At 40.0% G+C, this 21,195-nt stretch overlaps 1 protein-coding gene across 1 annotated transcript; it reads right to left on the minus strand.

The window, feature by feature from the left end:
• Nucleotides 1–2,300: 2,300 nt before the first annotated feature.
• STPG4 (sperm-tail PG-rich repeat containing 4) lies at nt 2,301–20,651 on the minus strand. Its single transcript, XM_085315787.1, has 6 exons — nt 20,628–20,651; nt 19,271–19,531; nt 18,249–18,313; nt 17,479–17,533; nt 3,725–3,829; nt 2,301–2,417 (listed from the first exon to the last, which is right to left on the minus strand). The coding sequence occupies exons 1-6, from the start codon at nt 20,649–20,651 to the stop codon at nt 2,301–2,303; spliced, it is 627 nt and encodes a 208-aa protein (XP_085171913.1).
• Between the last annotated feature and the right edge of the window lie 544 nt (nt 20,652–21,195).

Below are 21,195 nucleotides of genomic sequence, written 5' to 3' on the forward strand. Positions count from 1 at the left end.
CTTTATTCTCCTCTATGCCAGCCTGAGCAGTTAAAAAAAAAAGGCATATCACTTCCTTGATCTTGCCAAAACGTTTCTGGTCTCTATAAATAGCCTTAGCAAGCTTTACTACCCAGTTCCTGACATATTTCTTCCAGAAACTCGATGCCACCGGACAAGCCCAATCTACAGGGTTTATTTTCACAGTACACCTCCACCTGCATGGTGCCTGGGTCCCACACCGTGCAGGCAGATGATGGCATTTGCTCCAGCATCTCCCCACTTGCTTCTGCCTTCCCTTCTCTGAACTACATTACTGGCAGCAGGAAACACCACCACCACCACCACCACCCCAGTGCCTCAGACCAGCAAGCAAGCAACCACATGTTAGACTTCAAATCTCATCTTGCGCTTAGTGAAACTTAGTAACGCTTCCAGAAGGGTTGCACAGATTCAGCAAAGAGCAACAGTGATGAATTTAATACTCTATGAATTTATATACTTCATTTAAACTGATTCCACGCTTTCCTTCGACTGTGCCCTGCTTCACCTGTAGTATTAAGGCCCTATTATTTATTTCTCTCTTCTAAGCAGAAACACAAAACTTCAGCCCTCTCTGGGAATGCACGCAAGCTTATCTACAGCACGTGTAGCATTTCATGAAGAGCCATCCTCTGTTTTTAGAGCTACTTCAAGAAAATGACTAAAACAACAACAAAAAAGTGAACTTTCCATCACTGTCAAGTGCTCAGTCTTAGAAGCCTCTGGAAGGAGGGAGGAGGGTCCTCATACCTTGCAAGACAACTGTGTTGGTTAGGAAGCATTTCTGAAACATTTAAAACCAGAACAAGGAAACTCCTGACTTAAAATGGCTGAACTGGTTTTCCTTGAGTCTACATGCGCGAAGCTGACTTCAAAAGGAAAACATCTGGAAGAGTTCGGCTTGGTATATTGAGTCTCAAAAAGTCAGAAGCAATTGCAAGTGCCAGAGAAAGAGCAAAGATAGAGGTAAAAACACTTTAGCAACCTTAACCAGTGTAGAGAGTGCTACTCCCACCAGTTCCCCAAATCCGAAAGGTACTTAACACACACACATAGGCTCGCTACTTTAAACTATTCATTGACCTAAGTACAATCCTGAGTTAGTGATAGAAAATACATTTCCATAGCCTGGTCCTTCTTTTATTGCCATCAAATTAGGATTTTTCTTTAGTTTTTAGAATCTTCTTTTCAGATTAACATTTAGCTTTCTTTTCTTCTTTTCTTTTCTCTTCTTTTCTCTTTTCTTTTCTCTTCTTTTCTCTTTTTTCTTTTCTTTTCTCTTCTTTTCTTTTCTTCTCTTTTCTTTTCTTTTCTTTTCTTTTCTTTTCTTTTCTTTTCTTTTTAAAAAAAAAATAAGTTTTTTTCTTGCCTTGCCACAAGGTTGTTCAGGTTTTATGCTTCTTTTTTTTTGAGCAATTCTTCAGCCTCATCCCGTCCTTAATTCCTAAATGCTTGCCCTTCCCCTGAGCTCCCTGGACTGTAACTGTCACTTCACTTTCCATTTCTCCCCAGCTTCTTCTCAGATTTCTCCCTTTCTGGCCCCTTTATTCCCCTCCGACCCAACCCTCCATGCCAAGCAGCACAAACGCTTGCAGAGCGCTGGCCCAGGCTGCCCACACCAGGCCAGTCTCTCCAGACAAACTGCTGCCTCCCCACTGCAGAGGTGGCTCCTCCTGGCACGTTATCTCCATGTGGACCCTCCACCTCATCCCTTGTGCAGGGCGCACATGCACTACCCAGCCTCACAGCTACTCACCTTCTAACCACACGCCTTGCTCTGAGCCATGGCTCTTCACAGCCTCTGCTTGCCCTCAGGAAGGAGCCACCCCTCTGGACCTCACAGTAAGAACAAGTCCTCCCCCAGGCAGCTGAGGAAAAAGGCTATTTTCTTCCCCACTTGCTCTGGCTGAAAGGAGTCTCCCCTCATTAGGCTGAGCAGGGCCCCCAGGTGCCTGGCTCCTGGTGAAGGCTGGATCTGGCCCATTATGAACAGGAGGGTCTCCTACCATCAATGCGTTACGTGGCACCACTTCTCAGGGTATCCTTGCACCAAGTGTACAATGCTACTCATTAAAAAGTCAGTTTTTGTCAATGATGGCCCCATTTTTCTCTGGATGGAGAACGGGAAATAAATATGCTCTTTTGGATATCCCTTGATTTTTGGCAAAGGYAGATGGTATATGGCGAGTCCAATGTGATGGAAGAACGTGTCTGGAGAGAGGGGATATTGCCTTCCCTCAGAATCAGTAGTTCATACATTGGCATGCTGATGTTTTATTCTAAAACCCAGCTGTACTGCTGAAGAAGATGCTGTGCTCCTGACCCAAGCTAGCAATAGTTCGTGGCTGCCTTGGAAACTGTCTTGTGGGTTCATAGGCTCCAGGCCCTGGTGTATCCTGTACAGATGGAAAAAACAAGAAATATCAAGTAAATGAAGGAGGAACAAGTAGTAAACTCCCAAATTAGGACTCCTAGAAAAGGACCTCACTTTTGAGTATTGTGTTGCAGAAGTGCCTGAGACCTCCAGAGAAGAACTGAGCCTCCTTGCCATATATCTTTGAATAGCCATTTTCACCCAGAAATCTCAAAAGCAGTCTTCGAAGGATGAGAATATCATTATCTCTACATATGAGTTGGGAAAGTGAATTGCAGAAAGATTAGATGATTTGCCCATGGTCAACACACCTCTTCATTTCCATTACTGAGCCATGCTGCCTCCAGAGGCTAGAAACAATGTCCAGGAAGATCTGCAGAGGTTGCATATTTACAAGGATATACAACCCAGTTGATTCAATTCTGTGATTCATGCACTTGGAGGGAGGTAGGGGCATAAATCTCTGAAAAATCAAGGCTAAGTATAAGAGACAGGGTGAGAGTGAAGTGACTGATAGGTTTGAGAGAAGTGGCAAAGCCCAGAGAAAGCGGATAGACCCTTAACATCACAGACCTTGCTCCCCAGTATTATCCCATCTCATTATCTGCTTTATCTCCTGTTGTTCCAGCCTGTTTCAGCTGCTTGTAGCAGCCTCAGCCCAAATTTAGGTTTTAATAAACTTAAGGAGTCAGGGCTCCAGAGAGAGGAAAAGGAAGGGAATTACTGCAGAGTGAGGAGGAGAAGGCTACTGTTTCATTCACCCGGGGGCCTGAAAGAGCACTCAGCAGGCCTGGTCGCAGCCTACTCCTTGCCAGCATTTTGTACAATGTTGCACGCATGCTATTGAAAGTAGAAGGCCGTGCTATCTATGGGTACGTTAACCTAAAAAAGAGAAATGGTGGAAGGGTGCAAGCCTTGAGTTTCCTTCCCCAAAAGATAAATTTGTCTACGTGCCTCTCTCCTCCCCCTTTCTCACATCTACCCAGACCAGAAAAATCTCTCAAGCTCAACTGCCACAGCCAACCTATTGCTATATACCACGCTGATAGCACAATTTGAGTGGTTGCCAGCCTCAGCTGGGTTTACATAAATGGCTGAAATGCTTGTACCAGTGCTCAAAAACCTCAGTGCCAAAAGCGCATTGTTTCTGCCCAGCTAACCCTCTTCAAAAGTATTTTCTTTCCACTGCCAAAGTCTCACCTTTCTCAGCCCCAGGAAATGTTTCCGAAACTGATTCTTTGTAATTGTTTCTTTTAGCGATGACCCCGAGTGATTAATTTCAGGCTGTTGAGACACAGTATTTATCGGATAATATTTCAGATTACTCACCGAGCGGACTGGCAGCATCCTGGGTACTTTCGACTGGAAACATGAGCACACAGTGCGAGATGTTTTTTTCTTTATTTCGTAGTGACCTGGTCCCGGGCCTTCTTTCTACAACAGCAAATAAAGATGGATTTCTTAAGCGGTGGATTCCTATTACATCCCTTTCTTGAGTAACTCACGAAAATTTCCAGGTGGCCTCAAATTAGGGTGAAACATTCTGTTTAAAAATTTACCTGGTTATAGTAAAGAGCGGCGCCGCGTTACGCGCACATACACATCACCTGCTCCACATCCTGATCCCTGCTGCTGCTCGCAAGGAGCCGACCAGCGCGAGGGAGGAGGAAGCCTCACGCTCTGCTGGGTGCTTCTGCCCCGGGTCTCATCCAAGCTGTGTCAGGCACCGACTGGCCTCTCTTTGGCCAGCCAGTAAGTCAGGGGCAGAAACGGCACAAGTCCTCATTMCCAGGCCTGCAGATCACTGCAGTTTTGAAAAGAGGTCACAAATCACTATTTTCTAATTTTGCAATATAATTACTTCTGAGACAACCAGCTGTAACCCCATTATCTGCACTCTGCTCTTAGTACCACTGTCCTCATCTAGTAGTTAGCACTAAAAGCAAGAGTAATACAGGTGATTTTTATTTCCCAGTTTTTTTCAGGAATACTACTCTAAAAAAAAAAAAAGGGAGAGAGAGAGAGGGAGAAAGAAACCACTTGTCTCTTTTGCAGTGATGGTGACCAGAGCATGGAGCAGGGCGTGATTGAGGCCACACAGCAAGTCACCTTTTATCCACAACTTATGCACCAGATGGGGCAGGATTTTGGCCATTCAGCAAGGCCAAATTCTCATTTCAGTTACTTATATTTTCTAACTTGTTTTGTTTTACTCATTCCTCACTCTTGGCAGTCAGTAGGGCCAGGATTTCCTTCTTTGAGACTGAAAGGRATTCCAAGCCAGAGCAGCAGTTTGACAAGGCCTCTGTTACAGTATCAGGGCCTACGTATCAATGGGTCTGTGATGAAGAGTAGGATCTATCAGCAGGCACGAGCAATTTAAACACATTCCAAAAGAAACTCTGTTTTCCAACAAAGAAATAAACTTTCTCCCTACAGGATTTGCAGCCACTCAACCATTGAAGAGCTATGCTAGTGCAAGGGGAGCCTGGAGTGAAATTCAATGTGAAATAATCATAAACCATTTAATTGATATTATCCAAGCTGAAAAGTAATGCAAGTAAGCAAGCACAAATAAGTGACAGTGGATTTCTTTTTAAACTGTTTAACTTTAAATGTGCAAAGTATTACCTATAAAACTTCCATAGCTATATAGGTATATAAGCATTTTTTATGTTATTTTGAATTTTATAGGATTGTAAAACAGAATGTCTTTGGAATAGGACATTGAAATAAAATAATGATCTCCCGCAGCTATAGAAATTAAGAAAAAAACAGAGATGTGTATACATTTTCTTCTCCAAGGAACAGATAAACATACTGTGGTCATCGCTGTCTCAAGGGAAAGATGATTGTGTTGCATTCTGTAGTTTTCTAAATAACATTCATCACATGGAGGGCATATGGAGAGAGATGGAGTCAAGCAYGTGCTAGCTGGCTCCAAGGTTGTCTTGAATGTCCAGACACCTATGGCAATKTTAAGTAGTAGCTGATAAGGAACTCTTCATAGTACTTATTCTTGGGGAAACTAAAAACATACATCCCTTCTCATACATATTTCCTTTTCACCACTGTCTAAATAGACCAAAGCCAATGGTCACCAAGGTTTATTTTCTCTGGATGTAGATCACTGTGGTTATCGTGTTAATCACATTGCTTGTATTTAAGATATTTTATATAAAAGAAAAATTACATCAGACAAGTGATGATGAGTAGAAAGTAGAGGGAATAAAGATCTTTTTTTCTCCAATCTAGGCAGATGGAAATGACAGGTTAAATGAATGACAGACGCCAACAGMGACACATACAGCTCTRAAATTGAAATTCCATGATCTTAGCRGGGAATTCTTGGTCAACTAAATGCAATAAACTCACACCCTTGCATTTGACTGAAAGACCCTACTTTTTTCACAGACAGAAATTTCAAGGTAGCATTTCAAGATTTTGTGATTTTTGTAACCCAAGCCAGTGAGATCCTTCCCTCATAGAATGAAGGTTGGTGCATGCTTTGCCTTTGCAGCCTATGATAGGGGCCATTTCCCATTTTATCTCCCCTAACTGAATGCTGATTGTTTGCATCTTATTACCTCTCCAGCCCTCTAGCTGTGTCTCTTCCACAATCTAGTTGTAGACCTGGAATATTAGAATGACTTTGTTTCTGCTCACTAATATAGTATCAGGGTAAAACCAGACCCATTTTAGAGAGCTGTTATCTCTATTTAAGATGCAACAAGACCGAAGCAACTAGATGCTGAGCAGTATGCTCACCTTTACGCATTTAGCCAAGAGGAAGAACAAAAGCCATTCCTCAAATGCAGAAGTGTATTCCCTACCCTCTCTATTCTAATRTCAACTGACCTTGACAATACAGAACAATGTTTTCTCATATGTGATTTTGCTCTTTACATTTCTTTTTTGCTTTGCTTACTACCTACCATAATCATTTACTTGAAGTGTTTGGTGTTAATTACAGTAAACATTTTTTCATTTCTGTACAGATGGGAAATGCACTAGAATATAACTGCATGGTTSAAGCTCATCATCTGCTCATCTCATGATAGAGATCAATATAGATTAGAGGTAAGACTGTTTATCCATATTCATTTTCAAAAACCAAAATGACATGCAACAGATTTATAATTAAGCAGAAGTGATGATGTTTTTGTACAGCTTAGTTAAATGGATTTGCCACTATGCATCAGAGTAGAAGTTATAAAAGCAGACCAGATGTTGCACTTTTTTTTCCTTCTGTGCTGCAATTTGCATGAGAGTCCTATACCCTAAACAAAGCATGAAGTCAAAGTTTACAAACCTGGGGATCTAATATTAGTCTTCTGAAGTTAGCTGGCTTGGTTTACAGAAGGAATGAACAGCCCCTGTTAGCATTAAAAATGAATTAAATTTACTCAAAGATTATGCGGCCACATACAGTGACAACTTTAAGTTCCTAAGCCTGTTGCACTCAAAGTTTCTTCTGTAGCTTTTGCCTTGTTGCCCAGACATTTACATTTTGCCATGAGTAAAACAAGCAGAGCTGTAATACTATAAGGCCTATTTTACAAGTGAGCTGCAGCAGGATTCCTGCACAGTAGGTTTCTCTGCCAGACTAACGTAAGCCCTCCCAAGAATCCACAGTATATGCAGCCTCCCTTACTACACCCAGAAAAGTCAGCGAGGCACGACTTGGCACTTCCGTGTATCTTAGTGCTGTGGCCTGCAAGCTGTAAGATATACTTTGAAGTAGGGACTGGAGCTCTCTAGCTACCTGCTGTGTACGCTGATTTGCTTCCTCCAAAATCATTCTCTCTTTCTTCTCTATCATTCTCCCTCCCTCGGTCTTTAAAAATAAGCAAGCGACCAAGCAACCCCCCAAACCCAACAGCGCATGGTGGCATCTTCTGTGTATCATCTCAACTGAATGGTCCCAGAGGTGGCTGGGAATGCTTTAAGCTTTCCAGCTTGCTGAGATAATCTACCTCACTAGTTCCAGTTGGAGATCATGGCTTAAGCACAAAGGTCAAGCAGGACTTTTCTTACATCAGATGTCGTAGGTCCAAACAGCTGAAGGCTGCCTTACTTCGTCTCATGGCAACTAATGCTGATAGGATAAAAGTCCTACAGGCTCAGAAAATGCAGGAGATGATACTCAGAAAGTTTTGTAAGAAATATCTCCTATATTATTCCTTATTCCCTCCAGTACCAGCTCAGGGAAGGTCCTGCTGACTTTGCTGGAAATACATTGTCGAAAGTATTTTTGTGTTCAAGACTCTGGTATCGGCTGGTTTGGCAAGCATTTTACCCTGTTCACTTACAGAGGACATAAGAGTACACTGGCCCCATGTTTCTCATCTTCTCACTTGCTAGAGTTGGGCAGAGCTAGATTTTGCAGGTAAAATTTTGTCCTCACTGAATAGACTCCACTATTGTCTTTGGTGGAGTCAGGATTTCACAAGACTTCATATTTCATTCACAGTGAAATCACTCTGGTTAGTCATGAGGCAGAGACACCAGGAGTGTAGTCCTCACATCACAGAAAACAATAGGCTTGAGCAAGAACCTATTAACATCAAATTACACAATTGCTTCACCGCACAATTATTAGCCACAGTCATTATGTGTCTGGGTGACTCATGGACCTTAGGTTGCCCATCAACGGCAAAAGCCATTTGGAGTTAGATAAAAGCTCCTAAAAYGTATTCCTCAAAATGTATAACTCACAATATTTTGAGCATCAGTAACCGTGATGTGTATCATCCTGATGCATTGAAAGTCTGTTTTTTACTACTTCCATTTTCAAACAAACAGCATGCCTAATAGCTCTTAGAAACTGCAAGATGGCCCCAATCAAGCAATAAAGAATCTGCACTGATGTTGATTGAGAGTATTTTTGCTCAGTGCATTCAGGCTATAGCAGCCTGGCTTCCCAAYGCGCCACACATCCAGCACTTCCTCAGCCCAGCCGATGGAATGAGCATGTAGCAAAAGAAAATATTCTGCAGTGTTCATGTCAAGTTATTATTTTTAGAATTAAAAGGGGAGAGTTATTTCTCAGTTCTGGGGTCTCTTTAATTTCAATAGGCTCTTTAAAACAATGACTTTTGGGCTTCCATACTACTACTCACACTATTTTTGTTCATGCAGGCTCTTTTAGGGAAGTTAATGCACAAGGAAGGAACTTCTTATGAGTAATGATTTCAGAATAAGCAAGGATTTTTAAAGAAACGCAGTTGCTTGCTCTATACTAGGATTTTTAAAATTGCCTAAGGACATCATTAGCATCTTTAGGCAGTTATATATATACTTTTTAAAACCGTCCTTTAGTCTCTTGCACTGATTAATGGAACATTTCTTATGGTGAATAATTCAATGCCTTGGATCAGTATTCCAATCACAGCTGATTACAAATTAACACTCATTTTAACTAACWCAGATAAACATGCCAATGTCACAGCAAATACATTGTCAAGCATTATGTATGGATAATATAATATAAACTGGAAGCTGAGAACTTCATTATCTGCTGGTGCATCACTATCAGTTATTTCTGAATATTTCATCATTGTTTAGACTGCATTCAGATTACATAGAATAATGTGCTACTTATAAACAGTAGATGGAAATGTTTTCTTAGGTGGTGGTATAATTACCAACAAAAAGTAGTAAGGTCTCCTTTAGTAGCCTAAATGCTTGCTCTGGATATTGGAGAATGAAGTATCTATCTTCCTCAGACTCCCATGATACTTCCCTTCCAACAAATAAAGAAATTTGATTAAGAGGAAAGGAACAACATAAGACTGATAAATAGATTTGCATTTTTATATAGAATCAAAATAAAACATGAATAAGGTAGCACTGTGGACCTTAGTTTTCCCTYCCTGCTGTTGTGAATGACCAGCAGAGATGCAGGCCTTTTTGCAGTACTTCTTTTCTGTTCCCATCCAAGGATTCACATCTATATTTTGTGAGATAACAAAGTCCAAGAGTAAGGAAATGTATGCTTACATGTTTTTTTTTCCAGTCTCCAGAGCAAAATGTTACTTATCATCTTTTTTTTTTTTTTTTTTTTTTTTTTTTTNCCCCTGTCTTTGCTCATAAATAGAGCTGCTGTGGGGCTCCGTGAGATTCTTCTCCTTTCTTTATGGCTTTTTAACCATTAGTCTTTCAGCATACAAACAAGTTTAGACTTTTTTCAGAGCAGGATTACAAATGGGTATTTCATTCCTGAGTTACTCTGATTCCTGATCTTCATTCAGAGAAACACATGCAAGGTAATATTTTACTTGCTATGTAAAAAATACGTAGTTCATAATGCTGAGCTAAAGTATTTGGTACAAATATATAACATGTAGTGACCTCCCCCCCCATTTTTTTTGTCAATGTCACTTTAAAGGCTTATTTCTGATTAGACTTGTTAGAGACTGGTGTAAGGCTCTCAGATTAGTTCAGGATCTCTGTTATTTCAGGGTGAAAGGAGAGCTAACTAGCAGCATTAAGTAGTAAAGTCCCTTCTGATACGAAACTCAGGTCCTATCTATATCACTTGTTCACAAGACAGAGACCTTGCAGTGGACTATTCTGTTTTCCTCTACATGTTCACATCTCATTTTAAGCCCGAACTTGAGAGTTAACTTTAAGCCTAAACAACCAAAACCCTCACCGCAATCAAAGCAATTCAGAAAAGGCATTTCTAGTTATATTTGGATGCTGATCTCAGTCATTAAGAAAATACACAGCAATTCTGTGGAGAGGAAAATCACTGATGCTTAAATAGCTCTAGCATATTATGTAATGCATTTTCTTTGTATTTGTATGTTTGTTTCTAATAGCCATTATATTTTTACTGGGAAATGAGCTGGAGTCTATATTTTGGAGCAGATTATTCGATCTTCAAATCTGTTTCAAACCAAAAACAAACAATATTTTTAGCCATAGTATATTTGGGTAATGTTGATTAATTATGACAGCTTTGCTTGCTTCTCAAGAAGTTTCAGGTTACAAGTCACATCTAGAATGAAAATGTATATTTTCCTGTACAAACCAAATGTACTTAGAATACTTAAATAAAAAAATTCAGCAACTTCTACTAGTCAATTTTGAATTATGATTTTCCATAAATGCATCTCGTATGTGTCTCCAGGAGTAAAAACATCATCTCTAAAAGCTGTGATCCTAAGTCTGTTTATAATCATTAAATAGGTTAATATATATCTATTTATTACTCTCMCCCTCTCCCCCACCTTATTTTTGATCGTTCTGTTTAGAATGACGTTTTTGTGCATTCAGAACATCTCAAGCTTTTTCATATAGCGCTTCATTATGTTTGTCTACAGAAAAGGATTGGGAAGTTAGGGTTTGTTCAGATAACAGGACATTTCACTCAGCCATCACATTTTGACATTTGATAAGTAATTAAGTAAAGGAAAGAACAGCTGTTAAGAAAATGCTTAGTGACAGCCTGTGGATGATTTAAGGCCAATACATGAACCACATAAGCCCCATTTAAATCTAAAATGTCATGAGATGAACAGCAAAAGATTGCATGATGCTTTTGCAGTGTAAGAAGGAATTAGCTTTCATCAGCTTCAGTGTCTGAATGTGCCATCAAATACTCACGTGATCCTCTATGAGAAGCTTAGGCTCCATATCCTAAAGATCACATAACGACTTTATGACAAACAGTAAATAAGAAAAATTACAAAAGAAAGAAGCTTACTGGATTTCTTTCTTAAATTCCAGCAGCATTTTCCTTAGCTTTCATGCTATTTATTTTTGTATGACAGTAACTTAGAACAAAAAATTAKGTAGATCAAAGTTGGTATATTTGAGATAAAAATGGGTAGTAAGCTAAGTATAACACTATGGTCAAGATAGGGAAGAGGGAAAAAAGCATAAGCAGCATGGGAAAAGCCCAAGAAAGGTGGCAGATGACAAAGGAAAGTAGGTTTATGAATGAAAAGCATTCAGAAAAGTCATCTGACCAGGGTTCTGGCAGAGCTCATGTACGCAGTAACTGTCACTTGCACAGCAGCTAAACCATGCTGACACTGACCCAGGGATGATACAATGACCTCTAATAAAAGAAGATTTTTAGTCTTCATAATATGGAAAGGAAATACATAATCTTGCTTCTCTAAACATGCCTCCTTGAAGATTTTTTCTTAACTGGGTCTCAGCCACAGTACTTAGAATGATATTAATAGACATCTCTTAGCTCTTCAAGAATTTTGACCTCAGATGGCTGTGGTGTGGTGGAGTATGTGCCAACCCACATACTAGCCAGCACATGCCATACCATCAGTACAAATACTGCCCTTCTGCTGCTACAACTACTTCATTGAGGGCTGATTATTCCAGGAGAAGGATTCAGTCTATGATAATTAATAATAGCTATTACATATGTGCGAGAAGAGAAGTAAGAAACAAGGTACAAGCACCTAATACCACTCCCAATAGACCCTGACTGAAACAGATGTGTTGCAGTCTCCTGGAGAAGTGGAAAAGCTTGCTGTGTTTCTTCTGAGCTTGCAGATGCATTCCTGTATACATTTGGCAGATAATATCCTGGTCAGAGGAAGATATGAACAAGTCTATTTGGCTGGATGTTGTTATGTCACATGGGAATGGGTTTTAAATTACTGGGATGTTTTCCCCTTTCTTCAAAGAACAGAAGCTTACCATTGGGCAGGCATGGGGAAAAAATTACATTCTGCTTTTAGAACCAGCAAGAGGAACAGTTTTCCAGCACTGAGTATATGGGCCCTATGAGGAAGTACCAAGAGACCTGCTAAACACAGGGTCCTGGTGCACAGGGGGAAGAAAACAGCGGAGCTAGTGAGAGAAGACAGACCGAGTTTAATCCTGATCAGGCAAGCACATCTCTGAAGTGGTAGGACAAACACTACACTGTCAGAGCACTASAAAAACAAGTGTCAAAACTTCACTGAAGTGGACTGGAGCGCTGAAGGCCAAAGCTGCAAAATGTCCATGTCATTATGACAACCACAGCTGGGTTACAGGGAAGGGCAGTGCGGGGCTTCATGCAAGGGGTCATGTCTGTAGCCTGCTCAAGTGATGGAGAGGAGGCTTCTCTGGGGCAGTGCCACTTCTTATCCTCTTCATCAATCCTTCGCCTTTCCTGAAACTGTAATGCTGCTTCAAACACTGGGTTAGGCTTTCAGTGTTAGCAGCAGGGAAGCATAACCAAACCACGTTTGGAGGCCGATGCTTCCTCCCACCATGCCAAAACAAAAAATGTTGATATTTCTTTGAATAACAGTTGGGTCTCAACTAAAAAGATTTGGGCTCCTGATTTATAAGCCTTAGCAAATTTGACTTGAGAATGGTTAGTTAAGCGAAGATGATTAATGGGGAAAGGCATTTCCTGGCATGTTCAGGAGATCTGAGGACCCCAGATAAAACCTGAAACCCTTAATCCTGACAGTCATGAACCACCAAAATCACCATTGTTAAAGAYTGTTTCTTTTTTTAGTGAAATGAATGTAGGAAATATAAAATGTGGAAATGACAAAAAAGTATTTTTATATGTAGAGGAGGTGACAAACAGCAATAGACATGAGACTCTTAATAGCAGCCTTCTCCTGGCAAGTTAATACCAGGATTAAAAAAAAYCAAACAAACAAAACAAAAAAAAAAACAAAAACAAAAAAACCCCACACAACTGGAAAGTAGGACTTCTGTATATTATGTTATGTTTATAATTCAGAATTAATGCAGAACACAGAGACATTGCTTTTACAAAATCCTTTCCTGACCRTAACTGTATTTCAAGCTATTCACAGGATGTTGATATGCATTTATGAAATTGAAAAGCTAGCCCCCATCAATAGTTTGTGGCATTATTATGATGAGATTTAGAAGGAAAGCAATCACTTTTGAGATTACATAGGGTATCTGATATAAATATCAGTATGGACACCATTTATAACTGTGTTTTAGTTTGAGGTTAAATGAGAAGGATTTCTGGCACAGGACARTTACACAGTAAAATAAACAGAAAGTGTAAAGCCATTCTCCAAACCAGCAGCCAAACAGGTCTGATCTGTCAATAAAGCAGATTTGGGCTGAAATTTCAAGGCTAGAAGTGCAATTCTGAAGGATGTTACAGCTCATTTGTTGCAAAATATTGTATAGTGGCAGTATCAATAACTCATTTAAGAAGTTGCTGTTTACACAGAATGACTCTCCTATCAAAATAGGCTGCCTGGCATTGAGCAGCTAATGAGATCCTAGAGGATTTTCAAATAAAAGGTTAGCATTTATTTAACTGAGAAAGTCTGTCCCTTGATAATTTTGTACTGACACAATCCTTTGCTATACTTTCAAATAAACACTGAGGAACTGTACTGATGTTTATTTTATTTCTTAAAGGTACCTTTCTTTCTAGAATTATGAATACACAAGTAATTTCTTTCACAGAATAAAATCCTCTTCTCACTTCTATCAGACATCTAAAAATTAACAATATCTTCGGATTATTGATCGGCAAATAGATTCCCAAAGGAAAAAGGGTCTATCTACGGTGACAAATATCACCAAGACCACGGCTGAGTTGAGCATGAATTCCTGACAGTGAAAGGGAAAAAYGTACACAACATTTATTGCTGGTGATTCTGATTTTTAAAAAGTGAATTAGCAGCTATAACAAATTGCCTTTTCCAGTAGAAGCTTCTATACGTATATTTGTGTATATATTTCAAGATTCATTGCCAAGTATATCTCAAATGATCCCAGGAGATGTGTTAATAACTACTCTGCTTATAAACTGATGAGCTGGGAAGTCACCAGCTTTAGCTGGAGCTCGCTCCATCTCCAGCTGCTGCAAACATCTCCTAGTCAAAGATGACAAATCCTTAGACCTCATAAAAAGCCTCCTAAGGAGCATGTTGTCCTTGAAATGCACCTGGTTATGCCAAACGTGAGGGCGGGGAGATGGRGGAAGGGCAAAATGCAGAAGTGTTGAGGGAAGTACCACCCACATTTTCATATTTCAGATGACATCCAGCGGAGTGCTCTCAGCAGTGTTGTTTTCACTTTTCAGTTGTGCTGGGGGAAGAGCAATCTGCCAGGGCTCTGCCTACTCGCTGCCTTCTTTCTGCCAAGTGTGCTCCGTGGGGAATATGTGGGCAGCAGCCCCCGAGCTCCCGGAGCAGCAGGGCTGCACTTCAGCTCTCCTTTACATGCCCTGTACTCAACAGGTAGCTGCCTAAGGGGCAGCGATGCTATGGTTGAGGCATTAATACGTATAAATGATCAGTTCTCATTGGACCGTATTGATGCTTGAAACACAGTACGCATTTTCAGTTTAAGAGAAAAGACTGTTGGTTTGGGCTGCCTGATTATAAAGTTAATCACAAGCAGATGTCCGGTAAGTTTTGACTTTTCATCTGACCGTGAATTATCACCTTCCTTTGTTCCAAGCAGCCTGCCGGAATTGCTTGCTCTTAGATCGAAGATTTTCCTTTTAAGGCTTACAGATTTTGTGGCTAATTGTGAAGAAAGCCATTTTTGGAATGCCTGGGCAATACATGCGTGAATCACAGCAGTAAGCCATTGCTTCTGTCTCCTAACATGTATCATGGAACTATTTTCTTCCATTCCTTTTGTAGTACAGTACATTCCACACTGTGAATCATTTTCATGCAAAAATAGAAACGAGTGATGACTCTAYGTTCACTTCATAACAGAAAATCAAGAACTGGCATTTCATAATTAAAGTGTTTAGTGGAGCTGAAATGAACTGCTGCACAGACGGGTTTGAGTGTCAGCTGCAGAGAGATTAATAGAGGCCTAACCAAATGTTTCCTAATAAAATGTGATTTAAAAAAAAGTAAAGTTCTGGTCCTTGAGCAAGATCCAAAATACCACATAAATATTTAGTGCCAGGTCCAAAATGGGACTTAGATATTGTAACACTTAATAATACCATACCTAAAAGCAAAATGAAGTGCTGTCATTTACATTGCTGAGATAGGTGCTTATGTTCCCTGTGCAGTGAAAGAGAGGAGCTGAACAGCTAAGAACTGGATACACAACCTAAAACATGCTGGGCTAGGGAAAGTGAAATGCTTAGGCCAGGCAGTATTTGGGCTCTCTCTTCCACAGACYGTGTCTATTTTGCAAACTGCTTCTGCTGAGCTTTGCCCCCTGAACATGACCCACTCTGAGCCAGGAGCGTAGTCCTCACCAGCGGAGTGCCAAGCCTGATCTAATAATCCTCCTGGGAGGCTGAGTATGTTAACTCAGGCTCATTGCCACCCTAATATGGCTAGTCAGCTTCTGGCCAGCCTGGAGCTTGCACCTGCTTGGGGTGCGAGCAGAGAAAGTCTATGCCTTCCTGAAAAAGATCGTGCAGACGTTCCCTTAGGTACTTAACTCAGGCCATGACAGATGATCATTTTGTAAAGAGTGGTATTGACTGGAGACTTCACTGTTTTCCAGCTGCTCAGCATGGACCATTGTTTAGCTCTGCTGGAGGAAGGGATTGCATTAATTCTTCCTTTTCTAATTCAGCAAATTCAGTCAGGTAAACCTAGATACCAACTGTTTAAGCTCAGTGACTGTCCAAAGTAGTTGCCCCTGAGGTAATAAACTAGTGGTAACAATCTAGTGGTAGAATAACTTGAGTATTCTTCAGAGAAAACGCATCCAACTAGCTCTTTTTACAGGAAGTTCTGTCACTGGAAGGTTATTAAGTGAGGCTCAGGTGTGAAATATAGCTAGCTCAGAATTACACAGGCTGACATTGCTACCATAGGTCTAGCTGGCATTTTAATAAACAACATATAGGATATTTTGTGTGAAATACTAAAATGGAGCAGCAGTGGCCTTGATTCTGATCTCTTGCACTAAAACTGGAATTGTGTTACAGAAGTCATGTGCTARAGTACTATTACTGATGAGATTAGGATCAGCATCAGTACTGCAAAGGCTGAAGGCATTTTAAGTTTTATGAAATTGTAATTTAAGCAAGAAAGGAATTTTAGCCAATCATTTTCCTGCCACATGGACATGACATGCATCTAATCCACTCACTCCTGTCTTCAGCTGAAGAAATATTCATACTTTGAGTCATCTTTGTTCTCAATTCATTTTAGCCATATCCCCCAAATACATGTCCTCCTAAATCTGGTAGATGCCACTTAGTTCTTATAACCCTTACAAGGGAAGAAAAAATATTGTTTATCTTTTCTATTTTTTATAGGATGTTGAACAATAGCAACAACATGCATTGCTTTTCAATATGCACACAATAAAGRGCCTTCAAGACCGAATAGTGGCAATGAAAAAGCTGAGGAGTTTTAATAGCTTTCCTAAGACCTTTTGGCCAAAATCCTGTAAACATGAGCCCATGCRTCACTCTTCTTCCATGAGCAGTCTCATTGACACTAGAAAGACAATCACACAACACAAGCTGTGCTTAAAGGGTCAATGACCTCGTGTACTACAGAATACAAATTGTGTAGGCCACAAGACTGTGAATAAACTGTCATGAGGGTAACAGGGTATCATGCAGCAGCTGAGATGAGGTTATCATTGATTGTTAAGGAATTCATAGATAAGCTTATTATATTTTTCTGTAATATTTTAAACAGTTATCAACACCGTATTTGTGGTTGTCACTCATACTGAAGTCAAAAGAAGGGAACATCATCAGTGCTTGAGCAACTTCTAAGTGAAGTCCATCCCCTTAACATAAACTCATCTTCTCCTGCAGTTGAAACTAAGGAATCAGCTTTGGCAATGAAGCAGCTGAGGTGTGGGCACAGATTCTGTCCTGCTAGCTTTGCTGCAGGAAGGGGCAACCTCTGGGATAGGAAGAGAATCAGTAACTGGGGCAGGTAACTTCTTCAGCCATCTCAGCTAGAGTCACTAGCTCTAGCTGATGTGTGGGCTAAGCTGATGTGAATTACTTTGCCTGTGCTCAGRACATACATACAGAGTTCCTATACCTCAGCTAATACATGACAATTTATGTACATGACTTAAATGTAAGGTATTATTTTTGCAGTTCAGATATCCATGCTTGTTTTATTAGTGGGAATATTAATTTGCATAGTACTTACTGGAGTGAAGTAATTACTTGAGGACCTCTGGACAGCAGAACGAAACATAAACTGTCTAGGTTTTGAAAAAGAAGCAATTATGGTCATTTGAGTAACTGTTGTTACTGTTACTTTCAGTTTTTGCAATGGTTTCTACCACTTTTATATAACTATACAGTTATATGCATATATATATGAGCATGTATATATCTATATACACGATATAGTTATCACAAAATGATTATTTGTTTTTCATTCTGGATGCTGTCAGGTAATATAACAGAATTCACTGCAAACTGCCCACTCACGTACACAGACAAGCCTGAGGACTTTTTACCTTCAAAATGGATTTTAACTAGCTCTGGTCTGAAAGTTGTGATCACTGTGATGTCTACCTGAGCTATGTGCTCTGCAGAAACAGAAGCTCTGTTTTTTCAGGGTGCTCATTGGAGACAGTCTCAAATGGAAATTACTGTTTGASTTCCAGTTCAGCAACACTCATGCTTGATTTTCTGCACAGGCTTCAACCTCTTACTCAAGTTAATCACACACTTAATTGTTTTATTGAATGAGTATGGACTTAAGCATGTGCTTAAAAATATGCTGAATCAGTACCTATCCCAGAGATGCTCAAGATACTGACTTAGGATTTGATCCAGATACCACTGAAGTTAACGGGGGACTCCAGTGGGCTTTGGTTGAAGTGTACAAATGAGAGTCACAGGTGTGCTCTAATGCTGAAGTACACAGATCAGTTTTCCCATCGTGTAATTTTAGTTTGATTTACTTACTTGGAAGCAAACATGGGAACTGGAGGAGAGCTGATGTCATACTGTCCTGGTGCAATGTTAATATCCTGGAAGAAAAAGTCAGCATAGAAAAGAAAATGATAGGACATGGAAGTCTGACTTAAGCTACTGATTTCTTCCCAGAGTTCAGACTCACAAATATGGCCCATCATTTTGCACTGATATCTTTCAAAGTTCTGATCTTGCTTAAGTAGAGGTCCCAAGAGAGCTGAGACACTACCACTTCCCTACAACATGTTAATACTAACTGAATAATTTTACAAAACTTCTCTAAACATAAACATTATTCTACTATTTATTTGCTGTAAGTAAGTAAAGGTCATCTAACAGTCACTGAGAAGGTAAAAAACWCTGTTCTTCAGAAGTGAAGGGCTTTGTTACTGGGCACCTGTCACTCTAGAGATGGTCTCACATTCTCCTTGCTATCTCAAGAACAGATTCAGGGCAAAAGTATTGCCCAATTGGCTAACGAGAAGACAGCCTCTGAGCAGTGGATTTGAGAGCAGCTGAAGGCAGTCCAACACCTCTTCTATGTTTGTTAGCAAGCTGAAGCTTTCATGAGAATGGCTGTGGGCCAGAGAAGTTCAGAACTGCTGGGAATCGTCAAACAGTTAAGCCCACCTGCTCTATCTATATTCTGAATAGAAAAATAAGGAGAATGAAGCAACAGCTCTGCTTTACACAGAAGGAAGTGAAGAAGTTGCATATACATGAGTATTCTGGGGTTGCTTGTATCCCCAAAGGGGAGGGTGATGGTAAGGCCTGGGGAAATATGGCAAGTAGGCAACAAATGGACCTTTGACTACGCCACTCAACGCTCTAACTGGAGGGAATACAAAATAATTTTATATATAGAAATTATTAAAACACAAAAGCAAAATGTTGTAAGGGACACATTTTAAAACTCAGGTGCAGTAGACAATAAGCCCACATATTCTCTACTGAATATTGATCTCTACAGCCCTCACCCACTTACACTTTGAAAGATATACATAAACATTTACCTTGTCTTTAAAACATAAGGTACTGGGACTTCTTCTTGGTAAGTTTTTAAATGAATACGTTGCTAGCTTTTTCCCTACCAAATCTATAAAAGTAGGAGGAACGTATGCAGAAACATTCGGTAGTGAGTTATCAACTGTTCGTTCGTAGATGGGTATTCTCCTTCTGCCTTCTCCTTTAAAACTGTATGTGGGCTTCACTGGGTTGAGCTGGGCTTCTTGAAGAAAATCTCGTACTGCGTAAGTACCTGGTATTGGTGTTGGCTGGTTAGGACAAAAAGCAGGTGAATTTTTTGTGCAGCTTATTCTCCGAAGACATTGTAAATTCCCATTTAAATTCTTTATTTTAATTAAAATGTTACTCAAAGACTGATGAAAACACATACTGATATTGAATCCTAATTGTTTCACTAGTGAATTATTAAAAATGGAGAGGTGTTTTCTAATGAAAATTACTGAAATAGCTAATCAGTCYAGAGCTATGGCATGAAATATTTATGAGCTAAGAGAAGTTTCTTACTAAGACAGACCTGAGTCTGTTTTCCAGAGCTCTATCAGGTCAGCAATGAACTTCTGCCTTTCAATCATGGGCAAGATAAGGTCTGCCTCTCCACTTTGAGGAAGCAAAGTGGAACTAAAGCGGAGGACACTATTTGAACAACTCCTTTTATCCTACTTTGTTAATAGTGAATGAAACTATTGGCATTTTCAGTGAAGACATCTGACTTTGATTAGGTACAGAAGAGAAGGCTGGGTAAAGGCTGAAGCAAAATAAACAGTTGAATATTGCATGCATTTTCTCCCTGCTTCTGATACAAGATGTAATTATGTCAGATTTTTCCGAAAACAACTCAGCTTGCCCAGAGAGGTTGTGGAGTTTCCTTCTCTGGAGATACTCAAAACCCACCTAGATGCGACCCTGTCTAACATGCTCTAGGTGACTCTGCTTGAGCAAGGAGGTTGGACTAGATGATCTCCGGAGATCCCTTCCAAAATCAACCATTCTGTGATTCTGTGAACCACCAGTTTGCTTAAGACTATTCAGCAAATTATCTCAGTAGTTGCTTGTTCCATAGATTGCTAGGAGGCACTGTTCTCTCAAAGTCCGCTGCAGGACAGGGACTTTGAATAGACACTTCCAATGTGCTTTGTCAGCCAATAAGTTAAAAAAAAGAAAGAAAGAAAGAAAGAAAAAGAGAGAGAGAGAGAGAGATCTGTCTGACAAGTTAGAACCATAGATATGAAAACTTCCCCTCAAATAAATGTCCAAATTTCACTGCTTTTGTAGCAAAGATTACTCTTCAATAAGGATATTCAATAAGCATTTTATCTCTCTCTTCAGTAGGCAAATAAAACTTACCAGAACCTTGGCAAGAAAACCCATCTTTAAGCATAATTTACGTCACATAAACGTTAAATCTACAGCATGGTAGTTTGGGCCATTCTGTGATGGATCTCCACTCTAGATCGCATGGAGATTTCTTCAGAGTACATAGGGATATTTCTTCTYAGCTAAACCTTCTGTAGGGAAGAGGATGACATAGGGAAGTTCAAGGGAAAGGCAGGGGGAAGAAGCTACCATATRATACGGAAAAGGAGATAGTAGTACGTCAAGTCCTACCTGTTCCCATCCTCAGAGCTTGTAATGCAAATGCTACATTTCTGCAGCATCTCTTCCAAGCCCAGTGAAGAACCACAAAAGGATTTTTAAAGGCTTAAGGAAAGCCATTTTCTGAAGAAACCCCTCACAGCATCAATCCAGTTATGCTGCTATAGCATGAGTGTTTCAAAGGGGACGGAAAAGCTAGCACAGAGACGTAACTTTGCATTGGTGTTACATCCCATTTCAAAAATTAAGAAAATATTTCCTACTGGTGGAATACTGAATGTTTAAAAGAACAGGAAGACTCACTTCAAGTGCTTGTTTG

Source organism: Rhea americana, unplaced genomic scaffold, assembly GCF_003343005.1.
Source record: "Rhea americana isolate MKP2758 unplaced genomic scaffold, rheAme1 scaffold_44, whole genome shotgun sequence".
NCBI lineage: Eukaryota > Metazoa > Chordata > Aves > Rheiformes > Rheidae > Rhea > Rhea americana.

Bases quoted from the DNA above. Each gene is read 5' to 3' on its own strand.
- STPG4 (XM_085315787.1), bottom strand. From the start codon at position 20,651: ATGGGTTTTCTTGCCAAGGTTCTG. The intron at 18,314-19,270 runs GTAAATGTTTAT...TTTTTCTTCCAG, and splicing joins CCTTATGTTTTAAAGACAAG to GATATTAACATTGCACCAGG. The intron at 2,418-3,724 runs GTGAGTAATCTG...CCATCTGTACAG, and splicing joins GGATGCTGCCAGTCCGCTCG to GATACACCAGGGCCTGGAGC.